The sequence below is a fragment of the Arvicola amphibius genome, chromosome 2 (assembly GCF_903992535.2).
Source record: "Arvicola amphibius chromosome 2, mArvAmp1.2, whole genome shotgun sequence".
Taxonomy (NCBI): Eukaryota; Metazoa; Chordata; class Mammalia; order Rodentia; family Cricetidae; genus Arvicola; species Arvicola amphibius.
In genome coordinates, this window is record NC_052048.2 from 45,509,834 (window position 1) to 45,529,749 (window position 19,916).

General features: G+C 36.4%; 1 protein-coding gene across 1 annotated transcript in view; it reads left to right on the forward strand.

Annotated features, from left to right (window-relative positions):
- The first annotated feature begins 14,956 nt into the window (after nt 1-14,956).
- The window catches only part of Cntn3 (contactin 3), a 313,843-nt gene continuing 308,883 nt past the window's right edge, over nt 14,957-19,916 (forward strand). The window contains exon 1 of the mRNA XM_038319459.1: nt 14,957-15,011. Coding sequence (XP_038175387.1) covers nt 14,957-15,011 — 55 coding nt within the window. The remainder of the gene's footprint in view (nt 15,012-19,916) is intronic.

A 19,916-nucleotide genomic window follows, 5' to 3' on the forward strand; every position in this document is an offset into this window, starting at 1 on the left:
ATGAATGCAGTTTGTATGTTGTTATTTCACTTGTAAAGCTAGCCATGCGGGAGCCAGGGCTGGATGAAATGCAGCCTGCAGCTCCTCACTACACCTATGAACCGTTATCCCTATGGTATACCTTTTTTTCTTTTTTCCTTTTCGGGAAAATTTGTTTCTCTTCCCATGTTTTCTGATGAGGCTTTTGTTGGTGGGTGCAGAAACCATGCTTGCTTTTAGAGTTAACTGATTTGGGAAGCAATTTAAAGTTGCTTTTCTCTAGCCTCAGCTGCCCCCAGAGCAGAGTCACAGATAAAGGAAAAAGGGGGAAAAAACCCTCATGTTAAATATGATAACAAGTCAACATTGTGTCTTGTCTCTGTTGCTGGGACTAAAGTTTAAAGGCTCATTGTGTCATTGCCCACAGTTCTTGGGTGTCTGGATGATTCTGCAGCAGAATTACTTGGGGATTTTTTTTTAAGTAATACAACTTCTGGGCTTAGTGCCTAGGACTATGATTCAGGGGGCTGAAGGGTCTGTGTTTCTGCATTGCTCCCCAGATGGTCTTAATGTGGAGCCAAGTATAGTAATTGCTGCCTGAAACTTAATGTTGATTAATTCAACATGTATTGTTTGGAGTAGCTTCTGTGGGTTGGGGTCATCATAGGCTTTTGAGCATACAGGGGGATGCCTTAGGAGGTGACCAAAAAGAACACAGCTTATCTTTGAGGACAAAACTCTTTATAATTTATATTTTTAGTTTGTTTATGATTATTATTATGTGTGTGATGTGGAGTGGAATGGACATGCATGTGTAGGGGTGGGATTGACATACATGTGTGAAGGTAATCAGAAGACACATTTCTGGATTCAGGTCTCTCCTTTCATTTTTCTGTGGGTTCCAGAGAATGAACTTAGATTATCCTCAGGGGTTAACATTGCTGTGTTTCATCTGATGAATTGTCTTGCTGGGCCCAGAAGGAGACCATGTGTTGGTGTCCCATATTTCTTCTTTGAGAGACAGGCTTATAGAAGTCTCAAATTACCAGGCTACAGACAACACCTTGTTTGTTGCCTAGTTGTCTCAGGCTAATTCTTTGATTTGTGAAAATTAAAATAGTTTCCAACTTAGAGAAAAAATGTGGCAAGTAATCAATTGTCTAAAACCACCAAGTACCATATTTTTATTTAATATTTTTTACGAGGTAGGCAATCTGGCAGCTCCTGTGGTCCCTACTTGGTCCTCATCACTAATTACATACAGAATGATGTCTGCCTAGTTCTTTAGCCTTATATTCTAGAATATTGGGAAATTTGGATCATGTATTTATGAAAAGATGCATTTCTTTTTTTGTATTGTGAAATATGAAGGCTCATTGAAAGGACCTTGGTCTTTTCCTTCAAATTAAGATATGGTTTTGAATATTCAAAGAGTGGCATGTTTTAGGAGAGTCTGAGAAGCAGAAAGGACTTAATGACCCATGCTCTGAACAAATTGAAAGTCACCAAGTCCGTTCCCAGAAGGGCAGCTGCAATCAATGGATGTCTAGGAGGATTCTAGAACTGAAGGGACAGCATGATATTCTGATTCCCCTGTTTATTTGCTGGGGCATGTGCCTCCTTCATAAATCCATCTGTATCCTGTACGTCAGGTTTAGGGCATGTGGCAATAAGCCCATCTTGGTGATTGGTACATGAAGGAAGTATGTAGACTTTTAGTTCTTACTTTAGATTTCCTTAATATCCTCAGACTTACCTGACAGTAGTTACATGTCTCCTGAGTGTTTTGCAAAGGACATATTCAAAACTAGGTAAATTTTTTGGCAAGATGACATCATGAGAAGAGGCTCCTGTGGTCTGAGGCTAAAACAGGACTGGACAAGTCATTAAGAGGGACATAGTCTCTTTTTCCCTCTGTTTTTTTCTGTTTTGGCTTTGCTTTTAACAGATGCATTATTGTGAGTGGATTAGAACTATCTCTTTGAATAAAATGAATGCATTTTATTCCATTTGGCATCACAGACATTTCATTCTTTGAAAAGAAGAGAAGCCATACCACTTCCCCACACTGTTCCCCTTCTTTCAATAGACATTTTAAGAAATTTTGCATTGTTACTTTGCAGCGTTGCATTTTTCTCCAGCAGCAAGGGTGGTTGCTTATACTTTTCATTGCCTTAAATAGAAAATATTTTGTGGCTGTAGATTTCAAGATAGCCTTCCCGTAAGTAATAGATATGCTTTGGTTGATAGAAATATTTTAAGTTGGTGTTTGAAATAGTTACTTGCTAGGAATTAAAAACTGATTAACTCTCATAGAAAACTTGAAAAATACAGGTCTTCTATCTATACTATATTGTTGAGCAGGCCTAAGATTTATGAGTGTGTGTGTTGTGTGTGCGTGTGTGTATGTGTGTGTGTGTGTATGTATGTGTATGTGTGTGTGTGTATGTATGTACTATTGCCATCTGCAGATCCTATGTACATTCTGGCCTGGTGTACTCAACCGAATAATTTCTTATTTATGTGAGGGAGATGGAGGTTGAGGCTCTGCTGGGCTCCTCTGTCTGCTGGAATTGAGACTGTAGGTATAAATTCAAGCTGAGTTCACAGTTTGCCCCAATTTAGATTTACACTTCTATGTTGATAGAGTGAATGTTTTACACACCTAGATACAGCCCCTAATAGGTGTGAATCCTAAGCAGATAACTATTCATATTCATGATTAGCATTTCCAAAGGTGTCAAAATCACTTCATTCACTGTGATAAAGCAACTTGACAAAACACATCTAAGCTAAACAAGTACAAGTGTGTTGTTTTTTTATTCTCACTCCTTTTTATGATGTAAGCAGTAGAGAGCTGTTAGTTATTCTCTTTAAAGTGAGTTAGAGAACCATATTTGAGTACATTCATTATTTAAAACTTTCTTTTGAGCCAAAGTACCAATTACATTGAGATTTTTGGAAATTGGAGTAGTAACAATCATAATTGAAAACCAGGGAGTTAGCTTCACATATAATCACAATCTAAATTCTTACAATAAACTACTTTCATAATACGTACATTAATATTTTATAGATAGAATATTGAGGAAAAGGGGATTAAATCTTTGTAAACATTGTCTATCTATGCATATATAATTGTATATCATGTATGTATATATGCATATATGCTGTATATGTATAAACACAACACGTTTAACTGTATGTTATTTTGTCTCAAACATTTTGAAAATTATTTGTGATGAGTACTTACAGTAAGTAATAGTAAATGTTTTAAGACTCCACTATTTATACATGTAGACAAAGCACTACTAGCCATTATTAAATTCAGTATTTTTGATAGCTTATATCCTACTTTATATTTTCTACAAAATTTAATATAAAAAATGTCCAGAGCTACCACATTTGCAGTTTGTAAAACAATAACTTGGAAGCTCCTTGTCAGGAAAGCCATTCTCTTCATGGAATGTGCGATTGGAGGGAAGGGATATCTGATAAGGTGAGACACCGCTAGAAGGGGTTTGTCTCAGAATAATTCATTAAGCCATGCATTTCTTTATATTTCCATTTTACCTTACCAAAAAAGTGAAAAGACCTTTGCTTTTTTAAAACAAGTATGCAATATTTTATACCATTTACTTTATTATAAGATTATTTAAATATTAGCCAAAAAGCAGCTAAGATTTGCCCATTTTCATGAATATAAAGTAATACCACAAACTAACACATATAACATAAAGGATGACTCTCCATTTTTCATGATACGCTTGTGTTAATGTTTATACCCTGCACTTAGAGTCCTGTCCTGAACTCCTTTAATACTTCTCATTTACCATTGTCATCGATTCTGAACCTACTGTTCCTATTCTGTCCTTTGAATATCTGAGGTCTGAGAAATACTCTTAAGTGCTATAGCAGAGCCATATTGAATTACTAGTGTTGTTAAATGTGTGTGAAAGCTTGGAGAGCATTTAGTGTGAGCTGGCCAACTGAGAAGGACAGGCATAGAGGGAGATAAGTGGAAAGGGAGCCACTGGTGTTTAGAACTCTTCCAAGTGGACTGACTCCATAAAATCACACCGCAGCTTCTAAATTTAACCATGAACATAAAACACAACCACAGGATGCAGTAGTGCATGATGAGTGCTTGCCTGGCCAGTTATTGACATATCTGTGACCTGGCCTGCCCCACCTCTTGGAGGCACATAAGGAGCCAGAGACTAGCCTGGAAGTTCTCCAGTGAGATGCTAACCAGGGCATCTGAAAATGTCTCTATCCCACTGTCTGTTTTACCTTTGTATCACCATTGTGTGTGTGTGTGTGTGTGTGTGTGTGTGTGTGTGTGTGTTTCTAGGAACACATGGCATTCTTCACTCTAGGTAAGTATTCATCCCCTGTTGAACCTCCATGCCCATTGACTGATGTAGGTGTGTCTTCTATCTATCTGATGATTTCATTGGTTAATTAATAAACTGCTTGGCCTGATAGGTCAGAACATAGGTGGGTGGAGTAGACAGAACAGGAAGAAAGAAGTGAGGCAGATGGCTGAGACAGTTGCCATGCCTCTCCTCTCCAAGACGGAGGCAGGTTAGATCTCTCCTGGTAATCCACCCCTCGTGGTGCTACACAGATTATTAGAAATGGGGTAAGCAAGATGTGAGAAGTATTCCAGTAAGAGGCTAGAGCTAATGGGCAAGGCAGTGTTTAAATGAATACAGTTTGTGTGTTGTTATTTCGGGGCATAAGCTAGCTATGCGGGAGCCTGGCGGCAGGAAGTGGCCTGCTTGCCCCCAACACTACAATTGACCATCTATCCCCCTAATTCCAACTTGAGTCTTGTGATTCTAATTCTTTGGATGGTTTTTATCACTTCCTTACAGATCATGTCACTCTGCCACTTTTGCTCCTGGGACATAATCTGCAAGTGGTAGGCACTGCTCAACTAACAGTATTCCTTAAACATCTTGTTCATTTGTCCACACTGTATACTCTGGACTACATCAGGCTTTATATTCATTAAATTCTGGTCTGCCACACAGTTCTTTATATGACATCCCTCTTGTTTCTTTCCTGTTACCAGATGAAACAACTGTAGGCTCACACAATAAATGTCTGATAATGCTTATCTGATAGCATAGTTTCAATAAAAACATTTAAATGGTCAAGCACAATGTTTTCTCCAGGGAAAATTCCTTTAACCAGGGTTTTCCATGAATATCTTGTGCATATTTAAATGTATATGGCCATGCTTTTTATTCTTGTCGATAGCAATAATACATTCAATACATGCACTATTGCCACTACGTTTGTGACCTGGTAGGTCGCTGAGAAGTTTTGGTTAAATCTAGAATAGGATTGTTGCATGGTTTTAAATTTATATCTTGTATAGGAATGATAGGTTATTGTCAAATTCTTAAAACTAAGTTTCAAAGCCATTTATATACATAAAGAGCATAACTCTCTTTCTGGGACAGAAGAACTGACAAACTAAAGAAATGATACTAATATGACTATTTCTAATGACCAGTTGCCTCAATTCATATATTAGTCTACGATATCAAATAATCAGATTATACTTTGATATTGTCTAATTTTCTTGTTGTTTGAGTTCTCAATTTGATACCTATAATTTGACAATAATTGTTATAACTCCAGAGCTTCTTTGATCTTTGTTTCTCTTGGATAAGTTTATTTACCTAATTGTCTCTCTATTTCCTTTTTTGAAAAATGAAATTGACAAAGGAATAAGCACCATAGATTGTCATGAAGAGGAAATGGATTAGTCCAATGTAAGCACTTAGAACCATGCCTGGCAACAAACACTCGACAGAAGCCAATAGTTACTACATTCCTTCTCAGTTCCTTCCTAACATTGTGAGAACTGCCTTTGAGATAACCATTTCTATCATATTTCTTTATCAAGGTATTTTTTTTTTTTTTTACATTCTAAGTCAGCACAAGACATCAGGAAATACTGTGCAGAGTGGTAAAGGTATACTGTTTCTCATTATTGTGGAATGAGGATTGGGGTAGTTCCTCATTGAATAAGGGAGAAAGAAGCAAATAACTATAACCTGCATAAATATTGGATTAACCAGCCTCAGACAACAGGGAATAAACATCCGATCCAAGTACAGAGTATCTGGGATTAGATGGGCTGTGCAGTCTAATGGTGGTGTTCCAACTTGGGAATGCAATGTATTTGTTCTATCCAGCTGAAGGAGGAGGCACATTAGCTAATCAGAATAGGGAGTCTCGTAAGGGAGCAGTTTTAGTCTGTAGTTACCTAGGAGAAGAAAGCTTGTCGTTGGTATTTTCCGTACACATTGGTAACATCTCTACATGACAAGGAAAGGCTTGTTATTCCCTTGGGTCTGTACCTTTGGAATCCTTGACATGGTCATGCACACATCAAAAAAAAAAATACATCCACTCAGGACTTTATCAAGGTTCCTCAGGCCACATTAATAATTTTGGAAATTGACATGCTAGTGTTCAATTTTGAAAATGAATGATAAGAATACATTATTGAATTTTCTTTTATCTTCCTTCTATCATTTAATTTAGTAGTGAGTACTTAAAAATCTATTTGTGCCAAGGTTCTTTTAAAGAAAAATGGATCCTTTTCAAAAAATTCCTGAGAGTCCCTTAATTTTGGCTCCTTTGGAGGCACAATACTGTTTTTGTTTTTGGAGGATGCAAAGATTTTCAGAAACTCTTAAAATTTTATTGAAATTTGATTTGCTTAAAAACAAAAGTCTTGTCTTGAAACATGCAGTTAGAGTCAAAGTCACATGTCAAAATAAGTTGGCTCTGTGGTCCGGGCACAGACCTAGAAAAAGCCAAGTGAGTTGAAGCAAAGCAGAAACAATGAAATAATATTGTCAAGTGGACACAGCAGACATTGTCATTCTGGCTCATATTTTGAAACTGGTCATAGATTGACAAAATTTGATAGATGTGTCTTCTCTTTCAGCCTACACTTGAATGAAACTGCTGGAACCCATTGAAAAAATAGGTTTTTTTTTTTTGTTTTTTTTTTTTTTGGTTTTTCGAGACAAGGTTTCTCTGTGGCTTTGGAGCCTGTCCTGGAACTAGCTCTTGTAGACCAGGCTGGTCTCGAACTCACAGAGATCCGCCTGCCTCTGCCTCCCGAGTGCTGGGATTAAAGGCGTGCGCCACCACCGCCCGGCTGAAAAAATAGTTTTTGTAATTTCTCCCCTAACATTTATCATTGACATTGGTTTTTCGAGGGCTAAGCATGCTAAATTGAGGACAAAGTAAAAAAGGCTCTGAAATAAATGCAGGGCAACTCAGAGTATCCAGACAATATATTTTGTTTTATAACTGACGTACTGACCTGTCTACATGGAGTGACAGGTAATTCTCTTTGCTAGTGTATATGCATAGGTACTGCTGGAAAGACCAAAAGTAAACAGTAATAGAATACTAACAATGACATGCCTCATAGGCTGTTAAGCCAATTCATAATTCGATTGTAAAGCTCTTGGCACTAGACTTCTCAGAATTTTTTCTCTTTTAATAAAAATTTGCTTTGAATAAATGGCATAATTCAAATTTGCTAAAATTTTACAAAATTTCTATTTTTCTTTTTCTTTTTCAGTTTATATTAATTTCTATCTGAAAAAGAAATAAATTTCTGAATATGTAGAAAATGTACCATGAATACATAGATACATAAATATTATGTCTATGTAACAAATTAGTTTAAAGAAATCAGAAAGCAAATTTAGCTGAGGTTCATTTTGTATTGTGTAGTGGTTCTCAACTTATGGATTATGAACCCCTGGGGGAATTAAAGGACCCTTTCACATGGGTCACATTTTAGATACTCTGCATGTCAGATATTTACATTAAAATTAATGGCAGTAGAAAAAAATTATATTTATAAATTTGCAATGCAAATAATTTTATAGTTGGACTCACCACAACATGAGGAACTAAAATTAAGGGTCTCAAAATTAGAAAGGTTGAGAACCACTGGTCTAGTGGTAGAAATAGATTTGGCTGGTGCCAAAATGGGAATACTAGCATAAAAAGTTTTTTTTTTTTTTTTTTTGGTAAGGTACACAGTTTTTGCAGATTGAAATCTAGTTCATGAGAGGCCCATATCTTTTAAAATAACTATCATCAACACTGTTGATATTGACAAATGGCAAAGGAGAGAAGCTGAGTTGATATAGATGTCCTCTATAGCAGAAGATGACTTTCATTGTCATTTGCCCTAGTTATGATCTCTGCTGCTCTAAATATTGATGTTGTCAAAGTTCACATCAAGATGGGAACATTCTGGTTTCCAAACTGCAGGATCATGAGGGAAGCTATGAGGGACCTTGGACTTGTAGCTCAGAGCTTTTGTTCCTGTCTTCTTATCAACCAAGTGGGTTTGATCAGAAAAAAGTCAGTTAATTCACAGAGGAGCCAAACTATTTCTCTGGAAGATGTACAGATTATGTATAAATGAGTGGATGATGGTATTGATGATGTTGGTCATGATGATTGAAATCAAAGTAGATACAAACTGTTTTTTTAATCTGTCATTACATTATTATCATCATCATTATTATCATCATCTTCATCATCATCAATTTCCTCAAGAAAGTGAAGTCATTAGTAGTTGATCCATGATTCTGTGGTTAATTTCCAGGAGAGGGAAATGATATACATTCCAGAGCAACTTATTGTCATAGGAATCAGTTATTTTAAAAATTAATGGCTATATATTTTACTGTGATTAATGCCTTAAGCCTTCTTAGGGGTGTGTGTGTGTGTGTGTGTGTGTGTGTGTGTGTGTGTGCATGCGTGCCCATGTGACCAAAGCAAGAGGAGAGCAAAAGGAGGGAGAGGGAGCGAGAGGAGTTTGTAGCAACATAGCAACATACTAATGTACTTTAAGTCTGGAATATTGAAGTTGACAATTTGTGAGTGTGAGAGGTGACGATATATGGTTCTTTTACACAAAACTGCTGTTAATTATTTTATCTTTGCACCTAAAGATATGAGGTATGTATTACTGTAATACATACAAACAAAATCTCACTGCTTTTATCTCAAAGAAGCTGAACCCTGAGAATTTTCCAAGGCGACATTCAAAACTGTCTGTATACATTTAAAATAATATATATCAATATTTTATGATTCAGAGTCTTAGTAGCAATTTTGCAAAGTGGATGGCAAAAGCCACGAATGTCTCTTTCTCCTTTTAGCCCAACCAGGAGTAACTATTTAGAGCATTTTTTGTTCTAAGTCCAAGATATAGCCTTTTTTAGTTCAGCTGACATTAACAATTACATTTGTCAATATGTATTAATTTTTGGGTGCTATTTAGAGACCGTCATGGGGCATGTGTTGTTAATCTATTAAGCTTTATTCTCCCAATGCAAATGTCTGTTAGCATGGAAACTTCTGAAGGGGATCTGTTTTTTCCCCTTTGTTTTAAAAGATTCCTGTGAAAAGTAGAGTTTTCTTATTGTAGCAGATGACATTTTTATTTGTGCTTATCTTACCTCAGTAACTTCTTTTGTATTTATTTTAGCTTCATGATTTCAGAACTGGGATAAGCTGTACTGTGTCTCTTCTTTCCATGACAATACGTGGCAATTTGCAAACTCAAGTCGTGATTTTTATTAATTGCCTTCATTATTTATAAAGTTGGTGGCCAATTTAAAAGAAATGATGGTTAGAGATAAGCAAGTTAATTTAAAAAGAATCTTCCAGAGTTCCAGAGTGAGTTGAAAACTGCCAAGGAAAAGTGTGTGTGTGTGTGTGTGTGTGTGTGTGTGTGTGTGTGTGTACCAACCCATCTTTTCTCATAGGTCTTAAAGTTTGTCTATAGTTTCTCATTTCTATGAATTTGTGGACAAGATTAAAACTGAAGTATTGAAAATGTGTTTTTAACCTTTGAATATAAATAAAACTAATATTTATGGTTTATATGTTTGTTAAAAATCTAATTGTATCACTCCTTGTTAAAACTGCACTGAAACTATCTTGGAGCAGTTATTCTGATTTTCTGACTCTTTTTTTTTTTTCGAGACAGGGTTTCCCTGTAGTTTCTAGAGCCTGTCCTGGAACTAGCTCTTGTAGACCAGGCTGGCCTCGAACTCAGAGATCCGCCTGCCTCTGCCTCCCGAGTGCTGGGATTAAAGGCGTGCGCCACCACTGCCCGGCTTCGATTTTCTGACTCTTAAAGTCCTTTGCACCTCTGCCTCTTTGATTTTTCTGAGCCTTGGGTATAGGGGTTGTATTGGAGAGGTATCAGATCACCCCACAATCATTTATTCTCTGCATTCTCAACAACTTTGGATGTCTGTAATAGTTTACATTTTTTGAAAAAATAAAAAATGAAGCTTCTTTGATGATGGGTAAGAGCTCCACTTATCTGTGGGGATAAAGATAAGTTAGAAATTATATTGATTTACAAAAACGGCATCGGAAGGTTCTCTTCTCAGGGTCTACGGCCTATTGAGACAATAGTAGTTGACTAGATTTGCAGTGCAAGAGTGAATTCTCTCATATCGAATGAAATAAAATTCCAGACAAACATTGACTGATTACATTGCTGCACTATTGTGGATATCTTTCCAGGAAGGTCATTGTGATGGTTCACAGGCTGTACACCTGGGAGGGAGTGTTAGTTACCTTGCTGTTATCAAATGCCATGACCAAGGCAACTTATGAAAGAAAGTGTTTAATTAGGCTGGTGGTTTTGGAGGGTTAGGGTCCATAATGGCAGACATCTGGCAAGGAGATGGAACAGCAGCTGAGAGCTCAGCCCAACAGTCAGAAGACAGAAAGAGCACAAAGCCTGTCCCGAGTGTCACAATTCTTACAAGACCAAATGTCCTAATCTTCCTCAAACTGGTACACTAACTGAGGACAAAGTAGTCAAATATATAAGCCTATGGGGTTCATTCTTATGTAAATTAAAACAGTAGGACTACAGGTTGCTTTTCTCCCTATGTAGCTTGCGTAGACACTTAGACATTTCCTATACATGAGAGTCAGTCCTCAGGGAGAAGTCATTCAGGTCATTTCTAACTTGATTTTTCAAAATCCTGTTTCCTAAGCATGTGGTGTCTGAAACAATATGGTATTAACTTCAAGTTCTGAGGGGCAACTAAGGGCAAAGCAATAGCCTATACTGTTTTGGAAGTTTCTTAGGATCCATGACCAAGGGAGGGAGCTTTTCTGTGCTTGGTGTCACAATTTTTATTCGATATTCTATGATCTTTGGGGAGGGGAAGCATTATCATCCCAAGTGGCATAACTTTATTCTAGTAATTCATGTATATATACATTTATATATATATGAATTTTTAATTAAAGTAATAAAATCAAATGTTTGCCTATGATTGTTTCAGTAATCCTTGGCATCTCTTTCTCTTTCCCCCTTTCTTCCTTAATGTTTCTTACTCCCTCTCCTTCATTGAGTAAGTCCCTCACCCCCTTATATTTTCCATTCCCTCACATAATAGTGCCTATTTCCTATTATCTATTTATCTACAGCTCCTTGCTGCACCAAAGTCCCTGTTGCCCTTTTGATTTCTGCGGTTGCTTGGGATTGCAAACTAATACCTAAAGACATGTAGCTAGGATCCACAAATAAAAGAGGACCTGTGGTATTTGTCTTTGTGGGTCTGGGTTACCTTACTCAGTATAATGTATTAGAGTTCCATCCATTTGCTCTCCAATTCTTAGTTTCATTTTTCTTTACAGTTCAATGGAATTCCATTGTTTATGTCTACCACACTTTCCTTACATCTTGGTTGAAGGATATTTAGGTTTTTCCATTTCCTTGTATTGTGAATAGAGAGGCAATGAGCATGGCTGAGCAAGTATCAGTGGAGCAGAACGCTGAGGACTTTCAGTTTATGCCAAAGAGTGGTATAGCTCTGTCATATGGTGGATTTGTTTTTAGCATTTTGAGAGTTCTCAAGACTGCCATGTAACTTGTAGTCTTAGACAGCAGTACTCATGTGCCCCAGTGAGGTTGAACATAGGTAAGAACTTTGGCGCCTTTGTCCTTTAGTAGGTGAAAATTTTAGATGTCTTTCAGGCAATTGTTCATCCATTGTAGACTGAACTTCATGGTTTCCTGGTGGGATAAGCTGAAGGTGCTCCTAATAGTGTAGGGGGAGGCTTCCTACAGTGTTAGATGCCTTCCCTTCTTTCATTCTCCTCACCACCTCTGAATGCTTTCCACCTTTTACCTTCCAAGTAAAGAACTTCCTCTTGAATTCTTTGTGCAATGTTTACATTAGGGTGAATCTGAAACAAAAGGTGTCTGTAATGTGTAATAAGGGGGTTGGTAGTGAGATGAAATCAAGGCCACATGATGAATTTCCTAAACTAGATCTAGAAGAGTTGTTCTCAGTTGCATTTCTTCATTGTTATTATTTTTATTGCTTTATAATTAATGCCATTCAAAATTTTCATTTTCTCCCCTCCTCCCATTTCCCTCCTCCTCCCCAACCCCCCTCCTCCCTCCTTTTCCAGTCTTAAGAGAGAGCAGGGTACCCTGCCCTGTGGGAAGTCCAAGGCCCTTTCCCCTCCATCCAGGCTTAGGAAGGTGTACATCCAAATAGACTAGGATACCAAAAAGCCAGTACCTGCAGCAGAGATGCGTCTCAGTGCCTTTATCATTGGCTTCTCAGTCGGTCCCAATTGTCAACCACATTCAGAGGGTCCAGTTTGATCACATGTTCATTCAGTCCCAGTCCAGATGACTTTGGTGAGCTCCCATTATATCAGCCATACTGGCTCAGTGGGTTTATCAACCCCTAGCGGTCCTGTCTTCCTTGCTCATCTTCTCCCTTCTTCTGCTCTTCAACTGGACCTTAGGAGCTCAGTCCAGTGCTCCAATGTGGGTCTCTGTAAAGTGTGGCACATCTACACATTAGAGTACTACTCAGTGGTAAAAAAAACAATGACATCTTGAATTTTGCATGCAAATGGATGAAAATAGAGTACTACTCGGCGAACCTTCACCTGGCATTGGATGGAGAAAATGACAGAGCCCCACATAGGAGCACTGGACTGAGCTCCCAAGGTCCCGATGAGGAGCAAAAGGAGGGAGATCATGAGCAAGGAAGTCAGGACCGTGAGGAGTGCGTTTACCCATTGAGACGGTGGGACAGATCTAACGGGAGACCACCAAGTCCAGTTGGAATGGGACTGATGGAACAGGGGACCAAACCGGACTCTCTGAATGTGGCTGATGGTGGAGGAGGACTGAGAAACCAAGGACAACGGCAATGAACATGAACTCTACAGCATGGACAGGCTCACTGTGAGCCTTGTCAGTTTGGTTGCTCACCTTCCTGGACTTAGGGGGAGCTGGGAGGACCTTGGACTTAACATAGTGAAGGGAACCCTGATGGCTCTTTGTCTTGGAGAGGGGTGGAGAGGGGGTATGGGTGGAAGGGAGGGGAGGGAAGGGGGAGGACGAGGGAAGGAGATGGAAATCTTTAATAAAAAAAAATGAGGAAAAAAAAAGAAATGTTCAAAAAAAAAAAAAAAAAGAAAAGAAAACACTATCCTGAGTGAGATAACTCAGACCCAAAAATACGAATATGGTATGTACTCACTCATTAGTGGATTCTAGCCATAAATGAAGGACATTGAGTCTATAATTCATGATCCTAGAAAAGCTAAGTAATAAGGTGAACTCTAAGTTGCATTTCTACTTAATCAAAATTCCAATATATAAGAGATTAGTGTCCATAATTCTGGAAATCTGGGTAAAATTTTATCTCTTAATTCTCACCCCAAAACATTTACTATACAGATACACATCAGTGGACATATAGGAAGGGCTGGATTAATGCGCTCAAGCCACAATGCAATTTCTGACATTTTCTCTCTTGACACCATTATAATTTGGAACATAGTATCTGATTAGGTGACCTATACCTCAGAAAGTAATTATTGAGAGCTACTGTACAAAGGAACTCAGGCTTTGTTTCTCTGACCCAGTGATAGCTAAAATAACCCAGCCAGTGGTAGCAACATCCGAGTTTTTTTATTTTTTGATTAAACCGACAGACTCTAAAGCTATCCCTTCTGCTGCTTGAGACAAGGTGAGTTTCTGCGTTCCTTGGTAGAAAGTTACCTGATTTTTGGCCTGGGTATATTAATTACCTATTAATCATTAAGCCGGCATCTTAGTTTCACAGGGCCACTCAAAATTAACACAGGGCTTTCAGATAATTACTTCTCCACAAGTACATCCCAGTTTAAGAAGGTTCAAGAGGCCAAAGTATGGTAGAGTGTACAAAATTCTCTGACTGAACAATCTGCTTAATTAGCATTTTCCATGTTTTTTGACACACAAACAATATATATATATATAATTATATATATGTACATAATTTACACACATATAATGAGGGACCTTTCTATCTTGTTTCTGACAACAAAAATTTACTTTAAAATGGACTTTGACAATACTTTGTGTTTATTTGTATTACTATTTATGGATTTAGAAATTGGGACAATCCTTGCTTGACTATATCTGCTTCTTTATTTTCTTTAGTCTTACTAAAATATTACCATTAGATAAAATGAAATTAATTGGAATACAGGGTAATATTTTATTTACTGCAATTATCTAACAAAAGTTTTAAAATTTAGTGCGTTAATAGTTAATATTTTATCACTTCTGAGTTTCTTGCATCTACCGGTCAGTTACATATTGTGTTTAAGTGTTGGCATTTCAAGCATTCTTCATTTTGAATAAGAGAAAAAGATTTGCTTTATCTGAGGATGTGAATTTTTTTTTTGTGAATGACACAAGGTTTAAAGGAAATAAAAAAATCTCTCCTTAAGAGGAACTGGGTTTTAAAAGTCTAAATTCTTTTACATATATTTTGCAGAATAAAGGATTTACCTGAAGACAAAGCATTCTATTCATCAGAGACTAGACAAGAGTTACTCTTGCTTTTGGCAATTAAAGATGATGTTGTCATGGAAACAGTTGATCCTGCTATCGTTCATTGGCTGCCTGGCAGGTAACAATAAGCTATATTTTATATGAATTATTCTTGAAGTCATGTGTTTAAATTCTTTGAGTTTATTTTTAAGATAGAGTCTCATGTAGCTTAGACTGACTGCAACTCCATATTTTGATTCTGAATATCCTGCCTTCATCTCCCAAGTACTGGGACTGCAGGCTTGCATGTCTATGCCTGCTTATTCTTAAATTCTTTTTAAATGTTGAGGTGAAATTGCACCAGTGTTAAAGACAAACAGATTTTTTTCAAGAATTAATAATCACATTCTTAATTCTGATAACTGTTTTCTCATGGCTCTTCTAATATTTATGAGTCAATAAATTTTCATAGAAACTAACATCACCTGATATTAAAATTATATTGCTGAATTTTGGAAGAGTTTTTAATATTACAACCTAAATTAGAGAACATTCATTTATATGCATTTGTTTTTCTAAAGAATCTGAAAATGAGGCGTTCCCTTGTATAAGGAAAATTCACTTTTTAAATTTTATATTTATGTATTTATTGTCATATGTATTTATAAATTTATTAGTACATACACATATGTAAAAATAAATAAAGGAAAAGAGGAAGCTTGGGTGGGTAGAGAAGTTTTAGAAAGGGAGAGGGAAGGGGAGTAATTATATAATTATATGTATTTATCATTATATTTTTTAATTAAAATATGATTATATCATTCCTCCCCTTCTCATTCCTCATTTCAAGTTCTCCATCTGCCCACCCACATCCTCTTCAAATCTAATTTAAAGACCTTCCTGTCTTTAAATATTTTATGCATTTATATGTGGATGTGCATCTATACACAAACAAATACTACCTTCAAAGTTCGTTTAGTGGTGTTTTTTATATCTGACTTCAGGGCTGATAACTTGGTATTGGATAGCCAATTAGGGGCCTTATTTTGGAGGAGAACTAATTCTTCTCTCAACATCCTAGAGTTGCCTTTATCTATATTTAGGGGTAGAGTCATGTGAGAGGATATATACTTTTTAAATATTATGTTATTTTCCTATCAAATCTTTAAAATTGTTCTTTTTATATATACATGAGACATTTTGTTACAGTTTAAGCAATTTTTACATAAACTAGACAAAAGAAAAATGTTTCATATTTATACCATATGTATTTTAATTCATTTGATACTCTTTCATTTTGTTCATTTTGAGGAGTCTGAAAGAAAATAAATTTTTAAATGAAGTATACTATATAATATGAAATATAGAAAATGTTTTTGTTTTTCTTTCTGTTTGTTATAAAACATCTAAAGTATAAATATGTATGGTAAATAGGAGCATGTTACCCATGTGATTTGGTTGTTGTACCATAGGGTCATGTATGTTTTTTCTGTTTGCCTGTGTGTAGGCATTTTTCCCCTTTACTCATTGTATATTTTCTTTCTCTGATCCATAAAATCATTTCTCACTATGAAAACAAATCAGCACCCATATTCTAGGTCCTAGAGGCACTTTTTCATTATGAAACCTGAAGCTTATCAAACGTAGCCTATATTCTTTTCTAATGAATGAGGTAGATTGGAATGTTCAGTAAAACATAGAATTTATATGCGTAGATATATTAGAGTAGATAGATGTCTGGGCTCTTGTACAAAAATTCAAGTGTTTTTCAAATATTTAAACAAAGTGTAAAAATTCACATTCAATCTTGGATCAGAGGTTTCAACTTTGTGAATTAATGACCCCCTCCCCCAGTTATTTTATGTTTTTATTAACATACTTAATTACATTTCTAAAACAGTTTCTAATATGAAGCAAAAAGTGGTCAACACTTTCAAATTTCAGATTTGTGAAAGGTTCTTTAGAGAAAGATCAATACAGACATTGCAAAGTAATTTTTTTTTTTAATTATGTCACAAAGTTTTAAATTTTCTTGGTTTTGTAGAAGAGTAAAGTGACAAACCATGTCAGCTGGTTTATCCTGCAGGATGGTAACTTCTTGAAATTTCACAAGTGACAAAAAAAAGCCATACTGAGAAAATGGAAGTATTGTATAGTTAAGGAAAATGGGACCATTTTTCAAAAGTTTAAAATCTTATTCTATTCCATATAAAATGGTTTTCTATTTGACATAAAAATTTCGATGTGCATATGTCCAAATTTTGTTTTCTTCTTATTTTCCATACAGTAGTTTACAGAGAAAGGTAGTGTACATAATCCTAAAATGTGAAAGTACCTTTATGGAAGTTAAATATCAGTGTGAATTCATAGATCAGTGTCTAAAATCAGCAGAATGTTCAAGGGATAGCTAAATTTTTTGTGCAACATACTCTATATAACATACTGCTTTACAGAATTGCTAATCTTCATGTTTATACTAGAGGGAATAATTTTACGCATTTTTGTTTTCTAAAAATATTAAATGCCCGGTATTCTTTATATACTGAATATCAATATTCTTATTGTATCAGTTAAATTGATAAGATTAGTTCCTGAGCATGACAATTTGGGTGTTTTGGCTATTTTGAAATAAATTATGATTCTCTTTTTATATTTATCAGAGCAACTGAATTCCTTTAGCCCTGTTTGACAAAAGATGTACAGTCTGTGCAACAGTGCTGTGTAGTTTGCGTTTCTCTATCTTTTCCCAGGAAGCCTTTTGTTAGCCATTATTTTCCGTGTTTTTCTTCCTCCTTTTCTCCTTTGTTTTGACAAGTTGACATTTAACACTAACCATCAGAAAAGATGGGACAGATTTAGGTAGAGCAGAGCAAGGAAACAGAACAAGAACATTTTTATTCTGAGGATTCTGACAGGAAGCCAGAAAAGGAAGGAACATTGTTAGGGGTAGAATAAGAGTAATGCCACAAAAATTAATATGATTGATATTAAGGAGTGGAAGCATGTTAACTGAGTCCAGATGGTGGGGATGGCACTACTTATTCCTAGTTGAGGGAACTGTAGGCTTCAGTCTAAGTTACTTTTCTGGTGAGTGTGATTACCTCAAGACTTATATTTATTACCAAAATCAAAGGATGAGTTTACTTCCTGAATTGTTTCTTTATGGAATAAAGGCCATTGGCTAAGAATCATTAAGAACTCAAAGAAAGCATTTTTCTACACCTTAAATGCCTAAACATTAACTATTTAATTAGAATGGCTGGAAAGGTGGCCTGGTTGTTAAGAGCATGTGCTACTCTTGTAGAGGGCCTTTGTTCAGGTCCCTGCATCAACTGGTGACATAATCATCTGTAACTCCAGCTTTAGGGGACCCAATGACATCTTCTGGCCCCTCCATGTGCTAAGCACACACATGGAATCTATACATATAAGCAGGCAAACATTTACGCACATAAAATAAAATGTCGCAATTACTTGTTTGAGACTCAGGTATTTGCTGACTGGTATGGAGCCATTAGTTACTGGTGGATAGTAAATGAGTAACCTGAACTTGTCTGTCTTAGTGAATACAATTCATCCAGGCTTCCAGAGACAACTCATAACTTTTAAGTTCAGTTTTCTTACACGTGATTGGTGAAAATAGTAATATTTAGTCATATCAAAGTTAAAGAATTGCTATACTTTAATGTTCACATGTTTATTAGAAAATTGAAACACGTGCCTCTTGCATTATATTGTGTTGGTACAGCGCATCTCCATACATGTATGAAGTATGAGCCTGGCCTTATGCAGATTTTTTGTTATGAACATGACCAGAAGGAAACAAGATGAACTAAGTTAATACTTTAATTTTACCTTTATTTATTATATGTCTGTACATATTTTTATGGGCACTGTGAAGATATGTAAGGGTGTCTCAGGAGGTCAGAAGAGGCGTCATAGGCACTTTTCAGCCACTTCATATTGGTGCCAGGAACCAAACTCAGGGCCTCTGAAGCAAAGCAAGTGCTAATTAGATTCTGGGCCATCATCCCAATGCCAGATATTGGAGAGTTTGTGATGTTACATAAAAAGTAGTAAATGTGCACTGGGTTTGTTTTACCAACAGACACTGCATATTTTATTAAATGAGTCCAGGTTTTCATGTCCTTGTGGGGTAAACATGGTTAGGTCTTTAATCATTCTCTGTGGGAAGTCCGAACTTGTCATGTAGCTTTCTATAATGTTTTAGTGCCAGTCTTCTAGAGGGAAATATTTTGGTGAAATGCCCCTTGATAGTAAAAAATATTTGTGAGACCTATTTAAAAACATCATAGAGAAAGTTGCAGTTTCTTATAAAAGTTAGGAGGCATTTTTATTTTACCAACTTCTCATAGAATGATAGTGAATATTTGCTTAATCATCCTTTACTACTGCTTTAGTAACATCTAAGAATCACGTGTCAAAATGAGTAGCCACTCATCCTGGATTATCTTTACAAGAAGAGATTGTTGGATTTCTTTTAGTAAATATTATAGTAGGATACTCTAGTTTGCAGTGATGATGAAGTCAGGCAGTTTCTGCAAATGACTCCAGACAACGCCCTTGAGATGGCCCTGTTCTGTTTATTTCAATGACTGGCTTAATCTAATAACTAATGACATTGTCCCAACAAGGTTTTCTTGGTTCCGGGACCACTCTTTGCTTAAACAGTGTGGAACATGTCATATTTCACAATGGATCTTAGCAAATAATCATCAAATCTAAGTTACTCTGGTAGCTGCTCTGCAGTCACTTTGCAAGTTAAGTTCAGGAAAAGCTTAACATAGCAGATGTGGTAAGACAGGTCAAGGGCAAAATAGCTGATTGCTGACATCTTGCTGACCTGGTCTCCCTCCCTGATGCCTTAAAATACATAAAGGTTCTTTTGGTGACATTCTTTCACTGAGAACAAATTTGAAGAATAGGACATTTTCTTTCAGTTCCTGATTTTAGAGGTTTGGTCCATGGTTGCTGGGTTTCGTATATGTGGGCCTGTAGTGATACAGAGCTTATGGGTGTGAAA